Source organism: Dryobates pubescens, chromosome 5 (assembly GCF_014839835.1).
Source record: "Dryobates pubescens isolate bDryPub1 chromosome 5, bDryPub1.pri, whole genome shotgun sequence".
Taxonomy (NCBI): domain Eukaryota; kingdom Metazoa; phylum Chordata; class Aves; order Piciformes; family Picidae; genus Dryobates; species Dryobates pubescens.
The window spans coordinates 36,292,929-36,315,305 of NC_071616.1; the positions used below are offsets into that span (position 1 = coordinate 36,292,929).

The 22,377-nt window shown below is 42.5% G+C and overlaps 1 protein-coding gene across 1 annotated transcript in view; it reads right to left on the minus strand.

Annotated features, from left to right (window-relative positions):
* Positions 1 to 8,534: 8,534 nt before the first annotated feature.
* The window catches only part of TTLL5 (tubulin tyrosine ligase like 5), a 126,804-nt gene continuing 112,961 nt past the window's right edge, over positions 8,535 to 22,377 (minus strand). The window contains exons 33-34 of the mRNA XM_054162016.1: positions 18,153 to 18,238; positions 8,535 to 8,687 (exon numbers count right to left, since the gene is read on the minus strand). Of these exons, the coding sequence (XP_054017991.1) occupies positions 8,647 to 8,687; positions 18,153 to 18,238 (127 nt within the window). The 3' untranslated portion in view covers positions 8,535 to 8,646. The remainder of the gene's footprint in view (positions 8,688 to 18,152; positions 18,239 to 22,377) is intronic.

Here is a 22,377-nt window from a genome sequence, read left to right on the forward strand (position 1 = left end):
AGGTTTCTTCCTCATTACAAATGCTTCTAGTGGCACACAAAACATCAACTCCCAAGTACCAGGTTATCTTAGGTGATTGAAATGCAGCAAAATCCAGCAAGAAAATAATTTTCAGTGTGTAGAACCAACTAACTTCTACACATCTGCAAAATTACACTGAGTTACAGTAGTGCAAGATGATAGATGGTGATATAGGCTGCCTACAGCCCACATGAATTGTGGTTTAGAGTAACAGCAGCAATTTGGATAGAGTGCAAGAAGGAAACGTGCCTCCTAATCCCTTAAAAAATAACATCTCATAATTTATTACTATTTTTTTTACATTCAGATTCACTAGAATGTATTGGTCAAAAGCTGTATAAAATTAGTAACTAACATGGATACTAGGATGCTTAGTAAAAGAACACCTGGGCTTTCAGGTACCTGCTTTATCAAGGTTTTCTTTGGTATACAGGGAAGTAATTTTGAGCCATGGTTCATTTTTGATGCAGCTCCAGAAGTGACAGATGGAAGCAACTAAGCTCAGGGTCTTTTGTCCTGTCTTGAAGAGATGCTTCAGAGGCCCTGTACAAATGCAAAGTCCTTTGTCATGCAACAAGCCAACGGAAGGTATGAGGCAGTATTACTGACTGGGAAAGAGATCGTCTTAGAAATGATGCAGAAACATCAACAAGAAACACGGCAAGCCATTGCCGTTCTCTCACTTCTCTGAATGACAGCAACGCCTTTGAGATGCCACATGTGCCCATCATTTCAGAAGGAACATGGCACAGTACTTTGGATGTCATCACATGTTTCCAGGAAGGACTAATTTCAAAGATTACAGACTTCAGTTACTCAGCTGCTTTTAGAACATCCTTATCTAGGCCTAGGTTGCACAGGGAAGATGGCCGAGAGTCACTCAACCAAGCAGCTGGGCCTCTGCCAGTACCAGGCTATGATTTCATGGAAAATACACTTAGGGATAAGGACCTTTATATCTGGTACAGAACAGAGGTTTCTTTAAGGCTGTGGTTTGTGGCAAAGAAATCTCACACATTATTGGTTTCCCACATCCTGCAGATGTAGTGAACAGCTTTCAGGCAAAACTCTGTAGGGTGTATGCTGGCACCACTGAATTATACTCAGGAATAACAATCTTTCAAGTGGTATCCTCTGAAGACAAAGGTTTGTTTCTCCCCCTTTCAGGAGGACAGTGGTCTTCATCTCTTATTCCACGTAGCTGACTGGGCAAAATGATACCTCCCTGCTGTCCCCAGGGGCCGATGCAAGAAATAGCTAGATGTGGAGGTTACACATGTTGCAGGAAGCAAAGGTGACTTCCTTCCCTGCTCTGCCAACACTCAGAAATTTCTCACTAGCTGTTTACAGACACTCATTCATCACATACAGAAATCAATGTGAGGCACTAGAATAACATATCACAGCCAGTGCATGTACATTACTTGATGAAAAAAGCCAGCTGGGTCATATCAAAGCAGAGATTTCCTGACACTCTTAGGGAAGGATCTCTTTTTTTCCTCCTGCTGTGATTATCCTCTTCAGGAAACAGACAAAACAAAGATTTGCTGTGCAGCCAGGGGCAAATCTTACAGGATTTGTGCAATGCACAGTGCATAATGACTGGGGAAGGTCTTGGTAACCACGTTCTAGTCCTTTCTTGAAACAAAAATTCCTGGTCTTTTGAAGCGCTGTAGTCATCTTTCAGGTAGATGAGATGCTTGTGAGATCCACTGCTTTTCAAGGACGTATAAAAGCTCCACTTGTGAAGGAAGGCAGCAGCAGACAGTCCGACTCATAACAAAAGTCTCTAGAAGACGTCCGGCTTGCCACAAGCTGCCTTGTGTGACATACTTTGACATCTGCCCCCCTCAAAGGACACTTGCTACAGAAATCTCTAACTATAGGGTCTGAAGGCCTCATTTGGATACTGCTGTGCTGCATGCTTTGTTGTGCTAATCTGAAGAACTGGAAACAAACAACAAAGAGAAACAAAATAAAGGAGATGGCGATAAAAATCTCAGGGCAGTATGCTGTGGGAGCAGTCAAAGCGTGCTGACTACACATTTTAAATTGCCTTTCCTTTTTATCACTTTTATTTGCCCTCAGCCCAGACATCACTCAAAAGACCTAAGAAACTTATAGAGGCACCATTTGGCAGGAGGAGCCACCAATTTTATTCTTATATTTTTTCATGAGGCATTTTCAGTAGACACATAGAGATGGTTTGTAGGTCTGTAGGTAAGAAAACAAATTCCTAGCTAATATCAGAGACAAAACGTATTCCACATTGAATTTCTGGAATTAGAAGTGCTGGAGAAAACACACTTTTAGGAGGGAAGACAACCCCACTTTGAATGGAAGAAGCATCATGCAAGTGGAAGCACAAGCAGCACTGAGTGGGATGCCTACAACTTCATTTGCCCTCTCAGAGGATTCACAGCTCTCCAACTGCACACCTTGAAGAATGGCACAGACATCCCAGATGTATTAAAGACATCTGACACAGCATGACTTTCTCAGAATGTCATATAAGTAAGGAGAAAAAAAAGAAATCACTTGAAAACCAAGATGTGAGTCCTATATAGTAATTACTGGAAACAGTGGAGAAAAATCCCTTGTCCTCTTTCTTCCCCAAAGTCATAAAACCCCCCAGTTTTATAGTAGAATGAGGGAGTGAAGACAGTCAAACATTTGGACTTGGCAGTAGAGGAGCTTTTCAAAGATGCCTTTCTGACTTTTGACACAGTAGTACCCAAGACACAGGCATTAGATCAATAATCCCAAAACATCTGTTTTGTTTGTTCATTTGTTTGGGGGTGTTTGTTTGTTCTTTTGGGGTTTGTTTCTTTGTTGGGGTTTTTAAGTATTTTTTGTTTTAAGAAGATTTTATGATTCCTGAACATAACTACACTGAGTAGAGTTAACTTGCCTAGGCTTAGCCTAGGGGAAGGAGACTACACTTCACCACTGCTGTAAACTATGGCAAAATGAAATTGTCTAAAACACTCTTGCAGGGACATCAAATTAAACTAATGATCCAGGATGGCTGTCTTTTGCACAGCCCAGAGAACCAGTAGGCAAAAGGCCAAAAGCAATGATGAAGTTGCTTTTAGAGCACCTCTTCCACCTGCCTCAAATGATAAGAATTCTGGTTATAAAAGATACATTTTTTTAACAGACCCCACATTCTGAATTATTTTTTGTTTTAAAGGCAAATAGTCAGATAAGGAAGCCACTCCTTTCTAAAGAATACAAGATTGCTCAAGTTCATCATGTGGAGGTGTGGGTGGGCTCATACGGAAGTAGTTAAGTATCCCCCTTTCCTTAGGGCACCATTATCATTCACTAAAGATCATTCCCGAAGGCTTCACACCAGGGTCTCCACAGTGACCAGTGATTCTTTCCTTTAAATTAGAAACAGCAATGAAAACTCTTTTTCAATGAGGGCCAGTAAAATCTGCTTTTGGTAAGGTAACAGACAGAGCAGACTCCTCCGGGCAGGCTTGCTATCTTGGTTGTCACTTTCAGCTCAGCCAAGTGTTAAAACTGTGTTAAAATTGCATGGAGAGGCTCTTTCAAAAACTCACAATCCAAAAGCTTTGGAGATGATCAGTTTGTGTTTCCTAACTACTCATTTCTAAGGCAACAGGGAAGCTCAGTCTAATTCTTTGGAAAAGCAGAGTAGAGTTCTAAAATTGGTGGGGAGGCAGTTACCAGGTACTGTAGTTCTTTAAGATGTGCTGTGGTTCATTGATCCTGAAGGTGCTCTACCCTTGGAAGCACCTTGGAAGACAAAGATGGCAAGAAGTGAGGGTATTTCCCCTCCCCCCACCATATTTAAGCAATTAATCATTTCCAAACATTGCATTATGGGTGACTTCCATACCGCAACCTACTGTCCCCCAAACCACAACCGTCTCAAGGTGAAGCTTTGTATCCATGCGCTCTTGTAAAAGCTTCATCATTCTGAAAGCCTCTGTAACATACAGTGCCCCCGCAGGTGAAGGTGTAGACAAGCTGCATGTGACAACTTGGCAGTTGTCAGCCATGGAGACTTCAGAGAACCCAAGAGCACAGTGTGAATCCTGTGGGCGAGACATGCTGCTGTCACGGAAGACAGCTTTGCCTTGGCTGTTCTAGCAGGCTGTACTGCAACTGTCAAAACATCCAAAGTCAGCACACAAAACCATCCAGACCGCCTCTTGTTTCTGACTGGTCCAGAGCACATGCTTGACAGACAAGCTAAAAATTGAAATAGCCCATTGTGATGCTTCTTCTCCAGAAGTCACATGAAAACTCTTTGAAAGTTCTTGCTTGCTTAATATTATTATGTTTTTACTATCTCCTAATAGATTACTTTTTTATGGCTCTGTCTGCTCATCAAACCACCTACACTTTTTTTTTGCTCCATAGGTCAGTCACATACTGTATGGAGAGAAAAAGTGCACACACTTCTTTTTTTAGTCTTTGATTGTGATGTCTGTTAGTTTCAGTTTGTGCTCCTACTTCTAGCTGGCACAACTGTGAACAATTACTCTTTTTTCACTTTTTCCCCTTACACTCATCTCTCTTCCAATTAACCACTTTCTGGATGAAGAGAACTATGAATGTTTTGTGCTCTTGGCATAACCAGACTCAAGGACTGTTTGGCTGACCTGATTCTATAAAGATAAAATGAGGTCCTCCTGATGTTTAGCATAACTAAGGACATCTTAGCTCTAGAAACATGAGGCTCAAGAAAGAAGAAATGGAGGTCAAGTCCTAGGTTTAAGTAAAGCTCAGAAGCTACTTTTGGAAGAAACCCATAACAGACCCACAAGAATCAGCCAGTTACTACTGCAACCAAAACAAATCCAGCATTTTTAACAGCAGCAAATAACCCATCCAGATTCAAACAGTGAGCCCAGGGTTATCATGAGCAGCAAAAAATGAGGAAAGAAGTCCTTGCCAGTTTGATCAAGCAAACCTTAACAAAAGTAAGTCAGGAGCCAGACTACTTTTGTTTCCAGCAAATAGTCCAAAATTACTGGAACTGTTGTATGAGTATAAAGTAGAGACTTAAAAGAATGCAAACTAATCCATTCTGTTCTACAAACTCATCTATAAGTCAACAATGTTCTTCACAGGTAAAGGAGAGGAATGGTCCAGCACTGCCAGCCATTCAGCTACACACAGATGGACACTATCCCTACTCTGGCATGAGGAAAAGGCACAACACTGAGATTCCTGCTATTATACAAAGGTCTTGATACCAAAACCTCCAGACCCAGTGTGGAACCACTTAGTATGTCAACCTTCCAGGCATCACCACAAGGAGCACTTCCAACCAACCATGACTGTCCAAAAGCATATCCCATCTTAAATACGGAACTTTCACTGTGTCTCATTAGCACTAAATGGTCTGTCTAGATACGATTTCCCACTGATGGCACTCACACAATTTATGAGGCTGTTTTAAAGGCCAGCATGAACCACATAAAAGTGAACTTTCTGTACTGAGTGCAAGTCAGGAGGATCCCTTGTTCACATTGCCCAGTCTCACAAGTGAAGTAGATGCTGAATGCCTCTTGGGACTTCCTGTTGGTGATTTTCTTTTCTCACAGTACACAAAGGCACTTCAGATGAAACTCCCTGATGAATACAGGGAAGTAAATGTCATAAAAAGCAGAGACAAAGTAATCCTCACTTGAGAGCTCATACATAATTGTACTCCCCTCATGCAACTGCTACACATTCAAAATGGTTTGCTATTGTCCTTTCCTCTCTCGTACTAGAAAACACTTCCTGTAGATTGCCTTCTCTCCAAGATGTGTGCGAAAGAGTTCTCTGCCTCCCCACCAAATCTGTTAACTGAAGCACCTTTGGAAAAAGAACAAACATGGAGGTGACAGAGCTGCAAAGAGACAAAATGCAGATGTTATCCTTGAGTACACACACAAAGGCATGCATGGACTCCAGGCTGAGGAATACGGGGAGATGGTAAAAATAAAGGACTGGAATCTCAGGATTTGTTCTGGATTCTTTATTGCACATGCTCCCAAGGTAACTCTGTGCTCAGAGCTGGGATCAGCAGATGCCCAAGGCAAAGGAATATTGCTATTTCCTTCCATGCTCTGGCTGCTCTAACATATCCTGAGGCTGAACAGGAGTTCAGGGTCTAGGTGCTTGGCCTGAAGTAAAGGACCAGTCTTGAAACCTGGAGGCTTTTTATTTGTTGAATGCAAACAAAAAATTTTCTAGGGGCAACAGATTCAAGACTTCACTGCTCCTGGAGCTGACAAAATGGATCCCTTTGAAGTGAGGGTCTCAGACATGCATTTTTGTGACTATTTAAACAAGATCTCGGAGACCAGATGTCTGATACACTGCTACTAAGTCATCACAATTACAGATGCCCTGTTGGCTACACCTAACATGCAATGCAAAGAAGTTAAGGAAACATGCTGGTTATAACCAAGTACAAATCATTATCCAAACTGAGTGGGTGGGAGACTGGCAAAGCTGATAGAACAATTAGCCTGTGTTCATAATAAGCCAGCACTAATTGGTAATTTGCCAGACAAAGATGTACAAGATGTTTCTGTCAGTGATCCTCTGAAAACAATCACCTCTCCTGGGATAAATGTGCATTTAAATCTCTGTCTGCCAAGTCTCTCTGTTTTCAGTGGTGGCTGTGACAACCTGAACTAGAAACTAGAGAAGGCAAAGAGATGAGAGTTCCACAAGGATATATAGCTGCTTGATCCTGCACATGCAACCCAGTGGAATAAGGATAACCCAGATCCCCTGGGAAGAAGAAAGGAATGGAATCTGTCATTTACTGAAACTAAATCTTACAGGCAAATAGCCCCTCTGACAGAGTTGGAGGCTACAGCCATTATCACACCACAGCAGAGCAGACCATGAGAAGGTAGACCCAAGGTCTTGAAGCCCACAGCTGCTGAGGATGTGCAGAAGTTTGAAGTAACAACTTCTGCAAGTAAATTTTCACTGATCACGAGCCTACAGCTTGATGCACCAGTAGCCACATCTATCTTGGAGACCCATTGGTGGAACTCAGTGATTACGGACAGAAGGGACATGATCTTAAAGGAACTTCAGAGAGACTTTACAAATCTCCAGGTCACAGATGATATGTGATGGCAGCACAGGCAGCAGACAAATGCTGTGGAGATTCTTGAAGAGCACAGCTGAAAAAAATGCAGAGAAAGCAACCAGGATTATGACTGTCCAGGAAATAAAAGACAAGCCAATGAAGTAAGCAAAGCAGCAGCCACCTCACAGAGCTGCATTTTAGACAGATGAAGTATTTAGTGTCTGTCAAATGCCTGAGTGGAACAGAAGTAGAAAAATGCATGTTCTGTCCTATGAATTCATGCCTGGAGCAAGTGGAAGCAAAATGACTGGGGTATGAACACAATCATTTCATCTTCTCACAATTATTCTGGTCTTAAATGACAGAAAATCCAAGAGTGAACATGAACACAGTAACTGCAAGAGAAAAGACTTTCTCTGACACTGTTTCTTCTGTCAGCCATTTGGGTTGATCGTTAACTACTTGCCAACACTTGAGAATGATCTCAGCACTGACTATAGGAGCTAGAAATAACAGGGGAGCTGTGGAACAAGAAAATAGATAAACTAAGCTATTAGACTCCAAACTGTGAGGGCTCTGGTACAAACAATAGGACCCTTTGAGAATGACAATTGCAGTACTTGCCGTTTGACAAGACAGAAGTTGCAAAAGACTAAGTTTTCCTTTAAGCTGGTACCAACAAAGAGCCAGAGCTGAAGCTGCTTCCTGTTCATTTTAAGGATGGGTGGATCTTCTCCCCAATACATTTTCCAGCTGCTGATGTTGTTTTGTACCACAGGCAAATTAATTTTCATAGCATTAGGCAAATTTTAACTGGAGTGCTTCACCAAACCACTACTGCAATTGATGGGAGCCATCTGGGCCTTAGAGTTCAAGCTTGGGGCTGAAAACATCAGTCAATTAAAAAAGTTTATAAAGCCTAAACAAACAGAGATCAAAACACAAAAAATAAGCCACACAGAACATAGGCATCCAACAATGAAACAAGGACAGATTAAAAACCTGTCCAGTATAATGACAGTAAATATTTTGGGGGTGTGAATTAATAACTGAAATTATAACCAAACAAATGAAATTACTTTATTCAGACCAATCATCTGTGTGTCTCTGTGCCAAAATTCAAGATGGCAACCAACACAGATGTCTACAGTCATATGTTCTAAGATTTTTCTCTGCTGATGGTTGCCATGTGATGACAGCAGAGAATCCTGGCTGTTACCAGACTAGGACACACTGAAATGGTTGAGCAAATGAGAACTGTATGTCCAAACTTAGACCTTTGGAAGAATGAGCTGGAAGACCTCTGTCTTATGAAAGATCTCACAGTTAGTGGAAGGTAGGGATCCCAGGACTCAGAAGCAGAAGCTCTGAGAGGCAGTCATTCACCCATCACCAGCTCTCACAGACGTTCAGGTACTCTCCTCAGAGGGTTCTTCTCTCACAGGGGCCTCCTCTTCACTCTTTCCTGGGTGTTATAGGAGTGTGGTAGTATGAAGTCACTGCTGCTTTTTCCTTTGCCCCATACTTGAAGCAACACCCCAGATTCCTCATCTGGTGTTCAGTGTTACTCCTTCTCTTTGAGGAGAGGCTGAAAAAAAACACAAAGCAAAGATTTTTGGTAATCATGGGGGACTGCTTTGAGGGAAAAACTGTTGCACTGTTCTGCAATTCTCAACCTTATCACCAGAAATTCAGATCTCCCTACCACATAACCTCTGTCTACAGTAACAAATGAGGTCACAGGCTAGCATGACAAAACTTAATAAAGCAGTGTGTGAAAAGGTACTCTTGGTATTCTGCTCAAGTGCCATAATACCTTCTTCACTCTGCCTTACACCCATCTGACTCATCTCTTCATATGCTCTTCCAGTAGCTCTAAATCCTTCTCCCATATCAGCACTCTTTGTTTCTTTCTGTGTCTTTTGCTCATTTGCTTGCATGGGATTCTGCTTCCCCACTCCAAAAGATGCTGAGGACCTTGGTGCAGGAGAGACGGGGGTGTGAAAAGGCTGATCTTTAAAAGAAATTAAATGGGGATAAGGAAAAATAATTGTATTCCCATTAATATAGAGAAAGGTTTTAATTCCACATAATGGAACATTATCCTCCTTAGACATGTTGTGGAGGGGCAAAAAAAAAAAATCAATGTCATCTTTACTTCTTTTACTTACAAATCATTAGCCTTTTAAAAGGAAAAATCTAAACCATTTGAAAATGCATCAAGTTTATTTTGGAGAGTTCGCATTTCACAGCTATTGCAGCAGGTAAAACTTGTCCTGTGTATTTAGCACATCAGCTTGCTCCTAAATGTGAGTGATGTTTGTTAAGAGCTGTGTGTTAACATAATCTCTCCATTTAAAAAACCAAATACACTACCCTTCAATACCCAGCACAGAGCCAAACATCAGAGGATCTGGAAAGATGTTTAGAAAGCAAGATTGCCAGCTATGTCACTGCACAGAAAGATTGGCACCTAAACGAGGAACCGAAGTGTCAACCATGTGCATAAAGACAGGATACCAGACCAGATCCCTGAGCAACGTGCTGAAATTAAGGAAAGAAAGGCATCTTCCTGTTTTGAGGAGACTTGAGTCTTCCTTTCCCTACAGAAAGGGACATTACCATTTGTCTTCTCAAACTGAATCAAAATCACTTCACTGAGTTCTTCTTGTATAGCTGCCTTGAGGACAGAGAAGGGCATTCCTATGCCTTCAAGTAAATATGTAGGTTCCTATGACAAGTGCATTAATACTTCATGAATACTAATGCATAGAATTCCATGAAGTTTTATAATCTCAGAACTGCTGGTGAACAATCCACCTCCTTCTGGTTGAATTGGTTGAGTTTCTGGTTGAGTAGTGGAGACAGAAAAATCCCTCATTCCTTCCAGCAGCCAACACTGATTCTTCCTGGTGTTAAGTGCCACACAGACTCTCAGCACTGATGCACACAGCCTTGGTCAGACACCAGTACCTAATCTACCCTGCTCCCAAACTGCAGGATTGAGACAGAGCAGAGCACTAGGCTGAATGACAATACTGGGTCAGGGACCCATGCCTACAAAGAGATCTTTTAGACCCAGTTTGGGCTGCTTCATCATGCACAGCAAACCTGTGGCAGAAGCATGCTGAAACTTCCTCAATCTGGTGTTGAAAGCAGAACCCCCCTTTCTCCTTGAAAAGATCTGATAATCCTAGAAATTGTAATCCTAGAGTGATGGCCAGGATCCTCTTGATAATGAACAGTGTAACTAAGAAAGACAATAAATAGATGGGGGCATATTTATATCCATGGGTGACTGACACTAGCAAGCCAGGACAGCTGAAAACAGAAGGCTAACTTTCCTCCCCCCTCCTTTTGGGCACAATTTCAAGTTGGCCTGCTGGACCAGACAGGCAAAGGAAAGAAGCAGTTTGGAGTCATGAACTCAGGGAGGAGGGGTGTGTGAACAAACTGTACACACAACTGTATTCAAGTGAAGTCTCCCTGCATGAAAAGAGTGAAGGGCAGCCTTATTAACAAGCAGAGACAGTGGAAGCCAGCATGAGCCTTCCTGCTCCCCATTTTACAGAGCAGACACTGGGTGGGCTTCTCATCCTGACTGCTAATGCTCATTTGTACTTGACAGCTTTCATTCAAATTTCTCTTATTTAGCTCCCTGCTCCCCAGTTTGTTGTGGCTCTTTCTTCTCTGGCTCTTCCCCACCTTTCATTTCACAAACTTCAGATGCTCCTTTTACCCTGCTCATACATATTTTGGCTTCTATTTTTAGTCTCAATAGAATAATGCCAGATTAAAACCAAATCCAATTTGGATGGGCAAAGTCATCCTCTCCACAGGTAACAACGCCAAAGGGCCAGATGTGAGACAGAAGTAGCCAAGATATTCTATAACCTCCCCCCAGTCTTTGCACACCTGATCTTGAATTACATTCCCAACACAGCCAGGAAATACAGGCAGCTTGCCACCACCTAACTACTGAGAGCAAGCAATGTTCAGCTGCCACTCATGCCAGCTGCCTCAAGTCAATTACTTATTCTGCTTTGGAGTTTTCTTTGAGGCTATCAGAAGTGAAGGCTCATAAAATTCAAGCTGGGTTGCAGTTCTCAAACAGAGAAGCCAATTTCTAGAGACTGTCCTTTACTTGTTTTCCTGCTTTCCCAGAGGTCCTGAGATGTGGAATGTCCCTTCAGTGGCATGACAACACTAGTAACAGGAAAAAGCTCCTTTGCTTTACATAAAAAAGGCAAAAGGTTGACTAAAGGTGTGAGGGGCAGGCTGCTCCCCTTACAAGTTAAGGAATACATGTAATTTCTGATCATTAGCAGTGAACACTGGCCTCCAGCTCTAGCTGAGAGGTAATGGCTGAATTGGACATTACCCTTTTAACACCTACTTGAGAAAGGCTTGAAATGCTGCTTTTGGTAGAGCTTAAGCACTGCTGGGACTTCATGAGTTTTCTGGTAACTGGATAAACTCCAGCATAGTCATGCCCTGTTGGTAATTTAAAGGTAATGGCCAGAAACATCTGTATTTTCTCATTGCTACTCATAGGGTAATGGTGCATTGCTCCTTCAAAGAGTATAAAGAAATGAGGCAGGAGGAAGGGCTTGCTTAACCCTTCCCCTTTCCCTTCTGGTGCATCTAGTACTACAAGCTGGGACAGATAAAACACCTGTAGCAGGGAGAGAAATTACCTTTTCCCCCTTTCTGTTTGTGGAAGTCAGCAGGGGAGAGAGAAGATCCAGAATGTTTTTATGATGCATGAAAGAACAATGGCTTTAGGAAGATAATTCCAGGAATGTGAAACCAAATATCCTCCATCGCAACTGATTCTTTGTCCTCCCCAAAAGGGGGGCACAACAGTAGGATTCACCTCAAGCTCCACTCTCTCCAAAATACAATAGGCTGGACTGATTCAGTTTTGTAGTAAGCCTTTCTCTGCACAAAGGCAGCACCACAGAGAGATGCTGACAAAGTTATTACTGCAGCTGACCGAGGTGACCTAATTGTGGCCTTCCAGTATTTGAAGGGGGCCTACAAGAAGGCTGGGGAGGGACTTCTCAGGATATCAGGTAGTGATAGGAGGAGGGGGAATGGAATGAAGCTGGAGGTGGGGAGATTCAGGCTGGACGTGAGGAGGAAGTTCTTCACCATGAGAGTGGTGAAGCCCTGGAATGGGCTGTCCAGGGAGGTGGTTGGGGTGCCATCCCTGGAGGTGTTTAAGACCAGGCTGGATGAGGCTCTGGCCAGCCTGATCTAGTGTGGGGTGTCCCTGCCCATGGCAGGGGGCTTGGAACTAGATGATCCTAGTGGTCCCTTCCAACCCTGACTGATACTATGGTACTATGAAAAGCTGTATGCAGGGTAAGAGGCTGCACTGGAAAAGTTTGCTGCAAGGTGCTGGCTATCACACAGTTGTTCCCTTTCAGTGATCCACCCAGAACTTCTCAGCCAGACAGGTGGTTCTGGAAGGATTTATATTGAAGAGCTCATCATTACTCCACTCCTGGAGTAGGATAAGTAATAAGATGACATCAAAAGTTGTTCTTTTGTGTCATAAGATATCTTATGCCTCAGTAAGGTAGAGGTTACTTGAGGTGCATGTTTGCAGGTCACCTTTCAAAGTCAAGACCACTTGTGCAGTCAGTCACAGCAACAAGAGAGAACCAGGAGGGTGGCAAATGAAGACTGGAATTAACAGGATTAGTGTGAGGGAGGAGGCATACCAGCAATGTGCTGTGCAGAAACCTGAGTGATTTTTTTTCCCAGCTGCTCCTGTTGAATGACTTGGACAGTGTGGTGAGACCAGCTGAAATCATAGCCAAGGTTCCTCTTGGGAATGTGGTAACAACATAAAAATAAATGCATTGGTCTTCAACAATCTACTGCCTTCTGGGAGCCTGGCAGAAGCCTGGACAAGGTTGGGCAGCTGGAAATTCCACCCTACTGTAGCAAATGGCTGGAAATCTGACACAGGCTATGCACAGTGGCAACATTACATATCCCATCCCATTCCCACCCTTCATGTGCCAAAAGAATTGTGAGAATGGCTGACAAAACAATCTCCAAATCCCAGGCATTTTCTTTGTCTGGCAAACAATACATAATGATTGCATGGATCTTGTTTAAATGCCTGTTGAGTTTACTTTACTTGCCTTTATTTTTTTTCCCCCCTTTGCTGGTGCACAACAATTTTGAAGGTTGTACCACTGCAGATCTCCTAAAAGAATCTCTTATTTTCTTTCCTTAAGCTTACAGAAAAGAGCCTTCATTTCAGGGATAACATTAATTCAAGCAGTGGGTAGACAACAGCCAGTCACAGCTTAGCACCTCCAAAGTTAACTACAATTTCAGGTCTCCACTCATTATTCCATACTGGACCACACTGCTTGCACATTCACCTTATTCAGATGGCATTCAGACGCTGCTCTCCACCTTAACCTACACAGGAAATCACTAGAAAACCAAGAACAACAGCCTGCCTTCTACATGGGTTAGATCCAAACCAGTTTATTAATCCTCATATTCTTCAACTTGTGTCTTGGCAGCTCAGGATCCAGGTTTAACCCCTTATACTTTAATTCAGAGAGCTGCATGCCTTCAAGACTTGACACTCATGCAGACATGGGGGCCAGGTGAATATCACAAGTAAACGGTGCATCATGCTGCAACTAAGCTCAAATACAGATGTGGAGATCACAGGGAATAAAGTCAAGTCTACACCACCAAGAAGTTTCCTCCCTACCTTCAGACTGAATTTTGACATTCACTTTCTGTATGAAGTATTCTCAAGAGAACTAGAACACAAATTAGTTTTGGACTCATGCTTTAAACCATACTAGGTAGAGATCTGAGACTTAGCAGTCTCCACTGCTGTCCAACTCAGACAGCATACTACTAACTTATGCCCCCTAATCACTAACTAATCACTGCTTTTTTCTTCTCCCAGCACATGTAGTGAAAAAGCCACATAGACACTAGGAATAGAAACATTAGCACAGTAAAAGTGCATCACTGTCAATCAGTCTGAGTATGAAAAGGTGTGAAGTCTGGAGCCAAGCAGTGTCAGCCTTGCCCAGTTTTAATCAAGATTCGTATTTGTTTGTAATTATATGGGTTATTAGCACATTATAATTTTGCCACAGCAAAACAGAATCCCAGAGGCCTTCTGTCTTCTCAAAATTTTGAAACAGAACTGTCACAAACTCTCAAGAAGTCAGCAGCAACCAGAAGAAAGAAGCACAAAGACAACAGATTTCACTCTTTGTTGCTGTTACCTTTACAAACCAAACCAGCTGGAGTCATCACCTTGTGCACCCACTCCACAACTGCACTGTCAGATTATTTCTGTCTCTGGGATCTTGCAGATGAGAGTCCAGTTCAGAAACAAAGACTGTCTCACAGTATCACCAAGGTTGGAAGAGACCTCAAAGATCATCAAGTCCAACCTATCACCCAAGACCTCATGTTTAGACCATGGCACTGAGTGCCACATCCAATCCCCTCTTGAACACCTCCAGGGATGGTGACTCCACCACCTCCCTGGGCAGCGCATTCCAATGGTGAATGACTCTCGGGGAAGAACTTTCTCCTCACCTCAAGCCTAAACTTCCCCTGGCACAACTTGAGACTATCCTCTTGTTCTGGTGCTGATTGCCTGGGAGAAGAGACCAACCCCCTCCTGGCTACAACCACCCTTCAGGTAGTTGTAGAGAGCAATGAGGTCTCCCCTGAGCCTCCTCCAGGCTAAACAACCCCAGCTCCCTCAGCATCTCCTCGTAGGGCTTGTGCTCAAGGCCTCTCACCAGCCTTGTTGCCCCTCTCTGGACACGTTCAAGTGTCTCAATGTCCTTCTTAAACTGACCTGCTATATTTTCAGAAAGTGCCCTTCATCCTCCAGTCTCCCTAAACCCTGCTTTGTGTTAGTGCTTTCAAAAATGAGGAACAATAAATATAGTAAATTTCTAACTATAGGTAGGTACATGTAGCCACAGAACTTCCTTGATGTTTCTTGCCAGCTGCTCAACGTTCTGGTGGAAGAATGACACCTTTTCAAACCTAGAACTTCACTTCCTTGAGAAAAAGTATTCATGCACTTTTCACCTAAAGCCACAAGAGAGGAACACAAAACAAACCAGCAAAGTATGGCAAAATGTCTCCATATATTTTACACTGTTAATACAGACAGTAAAAAAAAACCCATATATTAAACCCCAAAAAGACAGACTATATCAAACATGGCCTCAGAAAGACAACCTGGAACTGAACAACCCACATTACTACTCAGCTACATTCTGAAGCAGACTTGGAAAAGATATTTAATCTCTTAGTTCACAATCACCCCGTTTCACTAACTGAATTGCTAAAGGCCATGAGGCAGGAAGCAGTCAGTAGTTCTGAGAATCCTCAAAGTAACACAGGATTAAAAATCACATTAAAAAAATTCAACCAGTGTGCTAATGGCTGTATTTTCAGAATGACTGACAACCCACTAGCACAGCTGGCTGTTCAGTTTCAGTGAAAAACCGGGTCAGAAGCGTTTCGAATGTTCCCTAGAGATAGTAATTCTTAGTGGTTCTCCAATAGAACAAATCCTGTTAAACATTCAGGAACATTGATAGCAAACTCTCTGTTCAGACTACAACCCCTAAATGATAGCTTGCAGATTAAACTTCCTGCTTGTAGATGCTCTTGAGAATTGCTGCCTTCTCGTTACACACAGCTTCTGCCTCACCACAAAACAAGGATAAGGTCATGGGGATGATGAGCTGCCACACTTTCATTGCAGTGGTGGCTTGTTTCAGAATCCTGACCTTTATGTTTCTTCCCTGCAGAGCCCCACAGTTATCTTCAGACAGGATGTTAGAGAAGGACTCTAAGTTTCTTAGACATTTTTGTACACTTGTGTGTGTTTCTACAGAGGTTCTGCCTGGTTTGTCTTTTACCTTTGCAACTTTTCACAGTTTTCTCTCTTTAAATGCAATGTATTCTGTAATCTGTTGCATGACTTGTGCCTCCGACCCTTCCAGTATCTAGGATACTAAATACATGTGAAACAGTAACCACAAATAAGCTGCTGATGAGGGAAATCAGGGCCCTCGTATAAGCAATCAATGGAGAGAGTGGAGAAGAAAAACAGCTGTTCCTGCAGGAAGGACCAGAGTAGTTTGAGGCACACAGACTGGGCACAGCAGCCTCTGACACATACCAGTGGCTTGGTGCAAAGCTGAAGAAAATATCATTCCCCAGTTTCCAAGAACAAACATTTTTCTCTAGTTAGTTCAATCACTGCAATATTTAGCACTGTTCTTGCAGCTATCCACCACTTCTAGTGACAAGGAAGGCTTGAGTGACCCACCACGGTTCAGCTAGCATCCACTTGGCCATACTAGGGTTCTATCTCAGCTAAATGGCAGACTAAGCACTTCATTTCAGCTTCAAAGAGGGTAAGTTTAGTTACAGTGCAGCTAGCTTAGTCTTACAGAAGAAAGTATAAACTGAAGTTTCAGTCCTCACAGCATTACAAGCGTTCCCAGAACAGGGAACTTTGTAGTTGTTACCTAGTCTATATTGCTCCTCAAGCTCTGACTGTTACCTTCAGTCATTAATATTATCAATAATCCTCATGCATACTCTGCATAAATACTTACAGAAACAGGGAAGGATAGAAAAATGCTACCTGCAGTTACCACAGGCACACATAACTACAGTACCCAGAGGGGACAATGAATTTCTTGCAGATGTTAAAATTACAGGGAGGCAACTGCAGGACTGCTGCTAAAACTGTGGAAAAGAAGGCAGAACTCAGCACACAAACACCTTTAGGTAAGTTTGGTCAATATATTGAGAGGTCCATTTTTCAATTTCCCTGTTTGTGTAACCTTGCTTTGCATACTGTACTAAAATCTCAACTTGAACTACACAGTAGACCAGAACTTTTGCCTCAACTACACATAAACTACAGTGTTGACATAATCCTATTTATTTTGATAATCCCATGATATTCTATTCCTACACTGCTCACATTCCAATGTGCTGTTGGATGGGTTTTATTGACTGTGGCTATTCACCTTACAAAATTTGGCAGGTGGTAAAACGTGGGAGGTAGTTTGGAACCGCACAGTAAGTGCATTAGCTAAATGTTTGTACTAGCAATAATCACTGGCATTAATCATAGCAATGTCATCTTTAAGTTTCAGAGCTAAATATTCAAGAGATTAATTGGGTAGCTCAACCCTCCACAGATTTCTTTCAGCTGCATTAGTGATACTCAAGGTATGTTTTCAGGGCTTTTTACAGCAAAACAGAAAGTCAGAAACAGTCCATTCCAGCACCATCACAAATTACTATTGGTCATGGGTAATATAGGTTCATCAAGACTACATTCTACCTGCTAATAGGTTTGCACCAATGTAAAATGGATCAGGTCCTCATTCACCGAGACCTTTGTAAAATGGATCAGGTCCTCATTCACCGAGACCTTAACATCAGATACACCTGTTTCAATTAGTTATCTACTAGGGAATGATGATGATTTTACTCTATCACTATCTCACTGATTTTTTCCTTTGAGAACTTTCACCTCTGATGACTGACTTCACTATGCAGCTGATTCACAAGTCTCAACCATGTCTTTCTGAACTAAGGAGCTTTTTCTCCAAGACTGAAGAAAAAATGTAAAGAATGTCCTGACCCTTTATTACAGGCCAAGCTTAAACAACAGAGCATCTTTGAGCCAAAGCCTAAAGCAAAGAGGAGCCATTTTAGCCAAGTTGGTTTTTTCCTCAGCCATATTTTTATGGATCTTCTTCTTCCAGCTCTATGAAATTCAGCCTTCACTTCCTTCTGTTTAGCCTTTTTAATCCCAGGAGGAATAAATTCCCTGCACAGCTGAACCCAGACTGTTACCTAGGAACTGCTACATGCAGGGTAGGCAGCTGTGTTTCTTCTTCTTGCTGAGAAAGCTTTTCCCTGCCAATTTTTGTGAGAAAGATGAAAGCATCCCAGCATGCCCACTTGCACTTTCCTGGTCTTTAGCACTGGCACTCACCTGTGGAATTTGTCCCTGGCTCACAGGATGTAGCACTGTGAAGGTTGTTCTGCAATCTGCTCAGTTGCCTTTCAGTGGAGCTCACCCTAACAGGTAAAAACATTAAATTACAGAGAAGAAAGGAGATACCAAGGGAAAACAAACATTTCAAACAAAAAATTTGACCATTCTCCTAGTTTACATAATGTAATCTCATAGTGATTGTAGCTATGAAACTGTGCCTGAACACAGTAGGAAAAGGCAGTGCCAGCGACTGACTCCAAAGAGACAGGTGAACTCTCAAGTCACCAGCAAGACTTCCATGGGCCTACAACACTTAATTTTCCCACATGCCTCGGTAGATAATTATGGAGGATAAAGAAGACAGTAAATGGTATTGGATCACCAAAGCACAACACAACCAGTAATGCTGTGGTCAGTTTATTCCAGTGATTCTGAAGTAAGGCAATGTGGTGGGATGAAGCTTCCCCTGGCATTAACTTTGCCAGACCAACTCAGTTAGAGGCAAATGAAGCTGCATTTACAAGTAAGAACTACACTCTACGATGGAATGCAATGAATAGGTACAAAATATACAGCATTTACAATATTATACAGATATTTACTATACAGATATTTACAATTAGCAAACAACACAAAAATCCCCCTGTTCCACTGCCCCTCCCTACCCCCCTGTCCCAAAAGAGAAAAGGAGCAGAGAGAAAGCAGTGGGTTAGACTTAACTAAACCATTTCAGCCAAGGCCAGCCAACAAGCAGGTTAATCTCTCCTGAGCAAAGCAAAACAGCAGAGATCAGGAAAGAAGCAAGAATTGTTATGGTACAGCCTGTCTTATTCTAGATATTTACCTAATGAATTTACTTAGAATAATCTTCTGTTTTCCTTTTTACACCCAATAGTGATTTATTTATATTTTTCTATTTTTCTGCTCAAAATCTGTAATGAATTTTAAAAGCACAGCCTAAAGCCACCACAGGCAACTAAGCAACTCCAGAAAAAAAAAAGAGGCAAAGAGTGAGAAAAAACATGCTATATCCAAAAGTGCTTGCAACTTGTATCAGCAGAGGAAGCTCATTTAGGCAAGATTTCTCACTTGTCTTGAAATCCCAAGACTCACAGGATGCATTTAACTTCAGTAGTCTGGTGTCAGTCTACAAGCAGATACTTTATGCAAATCCTCCTGCATTTATCTCAGCATTTGAGTTACTGCACTTCCTTTAACTGTCATAAATATGCATTACAAAACTGAGACCATGCCCTCCTACATAAAAAAAATGGGTCCACTCATATAGCCAGGTCAAGCTATATAGCTGCAATGACCTATCCTGTCCTTAAAAGCCTGTACAATCAATTCACCTATTCCCTGTTTTGTCCTCTTTTCCCTTCTCCCTCCTTGCCTTTCTTCCTTCCTGCCCAATTCTGCTCTGATCACTACAGACCTCTGCGTGTACACTCCTGTCTCTCTGCCAGAATCCTTCTTCACTCATCCAGCTCTGCAGAGTTTCACAGGTACTGTGAGCTCTTCCCCAGCAGAGCACTATAATCTCTAATCCCCATGTGATGCTCTGATGACTAACAGACCCAGGCACCCATGCAGTTTGTACAGTTTTGTCTGAAAACTTTTGCTTTCAGATTTCAAACTTGGCAAGTTGCCAGTAATACAGGTGCTCCTGGCAACTGAAAGGTCAGTGAGGGACTCCTGTATTTTATCTCAGGTGGGTTTTAGTGGCATGAATTGAGACTCCACACAGTAAGGGAAAGGGATGCAGGCATCACATTTGCAAAACACAACCCCTTCCTTCAGTCAACCATAATTTGAAATGCTATCATCAAATGAGGTGCCTGCTTCTTATGTTTATTGTCAAGGATTTTGGATCTGTACTCATGGTTTCTTTTACTGATGATACTGCATAGCCTTTCTGGGAGCTGAGAATCCAGATGGATCTCTATGCTTCTTACACAGATATTCCATGCTCATAATTAGCTTGTCCACTTTGGTAACACAGCAAATCTGACAGCCAAATTCAGCTCACCCTTCTATGCACAGAATGTAAGACTAGTGGTTGAAAAAGTCAAGAACACCAGCAGATACAACAACCACCACCAAAACAGGGCACAGTCACACTTGTATGTTAAAGTGTCATTTATGTTTAGAGAATCTTCTTCTCTCTACAGACTTGTCCTCCTCCTTTTCTGCCTGCTCACACTGCACCTTGATTCCTGCAGATTCAACTGTCACCTCCACAGAACTCACTCTCAGATCTGCTCCTGGGTCAGTGATCTCCCACCATGCCAAGCTCATCCCTCAAGTTCTCTCTGCTGTCCTGACGGAAGCTCCAGTGCCAGAATGTAGTCACTGCTAAAACCAAATTAATCTCTTTTCACTTTCTTCCTCTTTGGGTTGGCTGAAACCCTATTGCCTTTCTCAGTTTCTTGCTCTGAATGTCTGTGTTGGTTTTGCTCCACTTCTCCATTGCAATCCACTGTTAAGTTTCCATTTCTTTTTCTTCAACATTAGCTCTTTCCTATCTCTTGAACAGCTAACCCCTTCTTGAAACTGATGCTGACTTCCTTCATTTAGGCACTAAACCACCTAAGATGCCCAGCCCTGGAGTCTAAACTTGAAGAATGCTCTTGTTCCACAGGTGACCAAAAGAAAAAAAGAGTTTTCTTGACTACATTTTGAACCTTTGTTTTAACTACCTATTCCTGGCATGCTATAAACAAACCTAATAGTCCAGGGAGGACAGAACTGACACTAACAAATTTGCATCACAAAAAGCCCAGGTTTGACAAGAGGACAGCAACAGATGTGAAGACCCAGAGCCAGGGAGGCTTGTTCCTCGTTGTTGCTCTTGGACAGGGTATCTCTGCATATGTATCTGTGTGTATGATCTGAGGCTAGCCAAGGGCTAAGAGCTCACAGACCTAGTGAGCCCAGCTGTGTCAGGGTGTTAAATCAAGGCATGTCTCTCAGATGCACGGCTTTTGCTGCCAAAAATGTCTAAGGGTCAGGCAGCCTGATTAACCCAGATGCTCAGGAGCTAAAAAAAACAAGTGTGCTGCAGTACAGCAGTAGCAAAAAAAAGCAAAAGGGGTTCCAGTAAGTTACATGCTTACAGTGCTCTCCTGCTGCCTGTCTTTTCAGTGGGCACTCAATTTGCATGTGTGATGTACTCAGCTCACTTAAGACACTTCATGAATGAGCACACACGGGCAAGGCACATACAAACCGGAGCCATGGTGTTTTGCAGGGTTTGCTCTGTGGTCATCAGTCTGCTTTTGGCACATTTGCTAGGTTTGGCCAGCCTGTTCTAGAACAGCTGGCTACTGCCCTATCAAATTGCAGTCAGGACTCCACCCTGCCACAAAGATGGATTTCCTGAACCCTGGAGAAATGCATCACCTCTACCCTACTTCTGCACTAGTTACAATCGAGCTGACACCATGCAAAGCAAATATACAAAAGAATAAGCAAGGTAGAGAGATGCTGTCCTGTGTTGGGATCTGAAAGGAATATTTGCTCTGAAGGACTAGTCCTGAAGAGAGTTGCTGGGAACGACATTTACACAGAAGTTCAGTATAAGAAATTATGCCATGCTGATCAACATCCTCAATGGTTTGTGGTGTTCCAGTCTATTGCTGGTAAACTCTGATGTTGTGTTCTTCCTTTCCCTGATAACACCTTGAACTATGTGCTCCTTTTCTCAGCCTGGCATTTCCTCTTTATAAACAGTGGTCTACCATTGACAGCTGATTTTTCTGAGATGATATCTTAGACTGACAGCTCTGTTCACAGGCTGTTCAGGGCCTTGCTCTACTTGATGCTGTCATGATTACAAAGCAGGTTTCTGGAAAGTTATTATAGGAAGGATGGCACAGAAATTTGTATTTATTGTGACTTGGTCATTCCCTAAACCAGAAAGCTTTTCTGTCTGCAAACTGCACCAGTTCACTTTGGGTTCTGACAACTGAGCTAATATATTTTTCTACTTTACATGCTGTCATCTGTAATGTGAAGATTTGATACACCAAATGCTGCTTCCAAGGACATCTGCTTCATTCCACGGTTTGTGAATACTGTATCTGTGATCTGTGTCTCAGAATGTTGCTCCCCACTATCAGCAGCTCTCTTCATGGTTCACAGACCTGCCAATAGCAGCGGCAACATGCGCAGTGGAAAGAGCCCAGTCTGACTCTTGGAAAGAAAGAAGAGCTTGTCATGT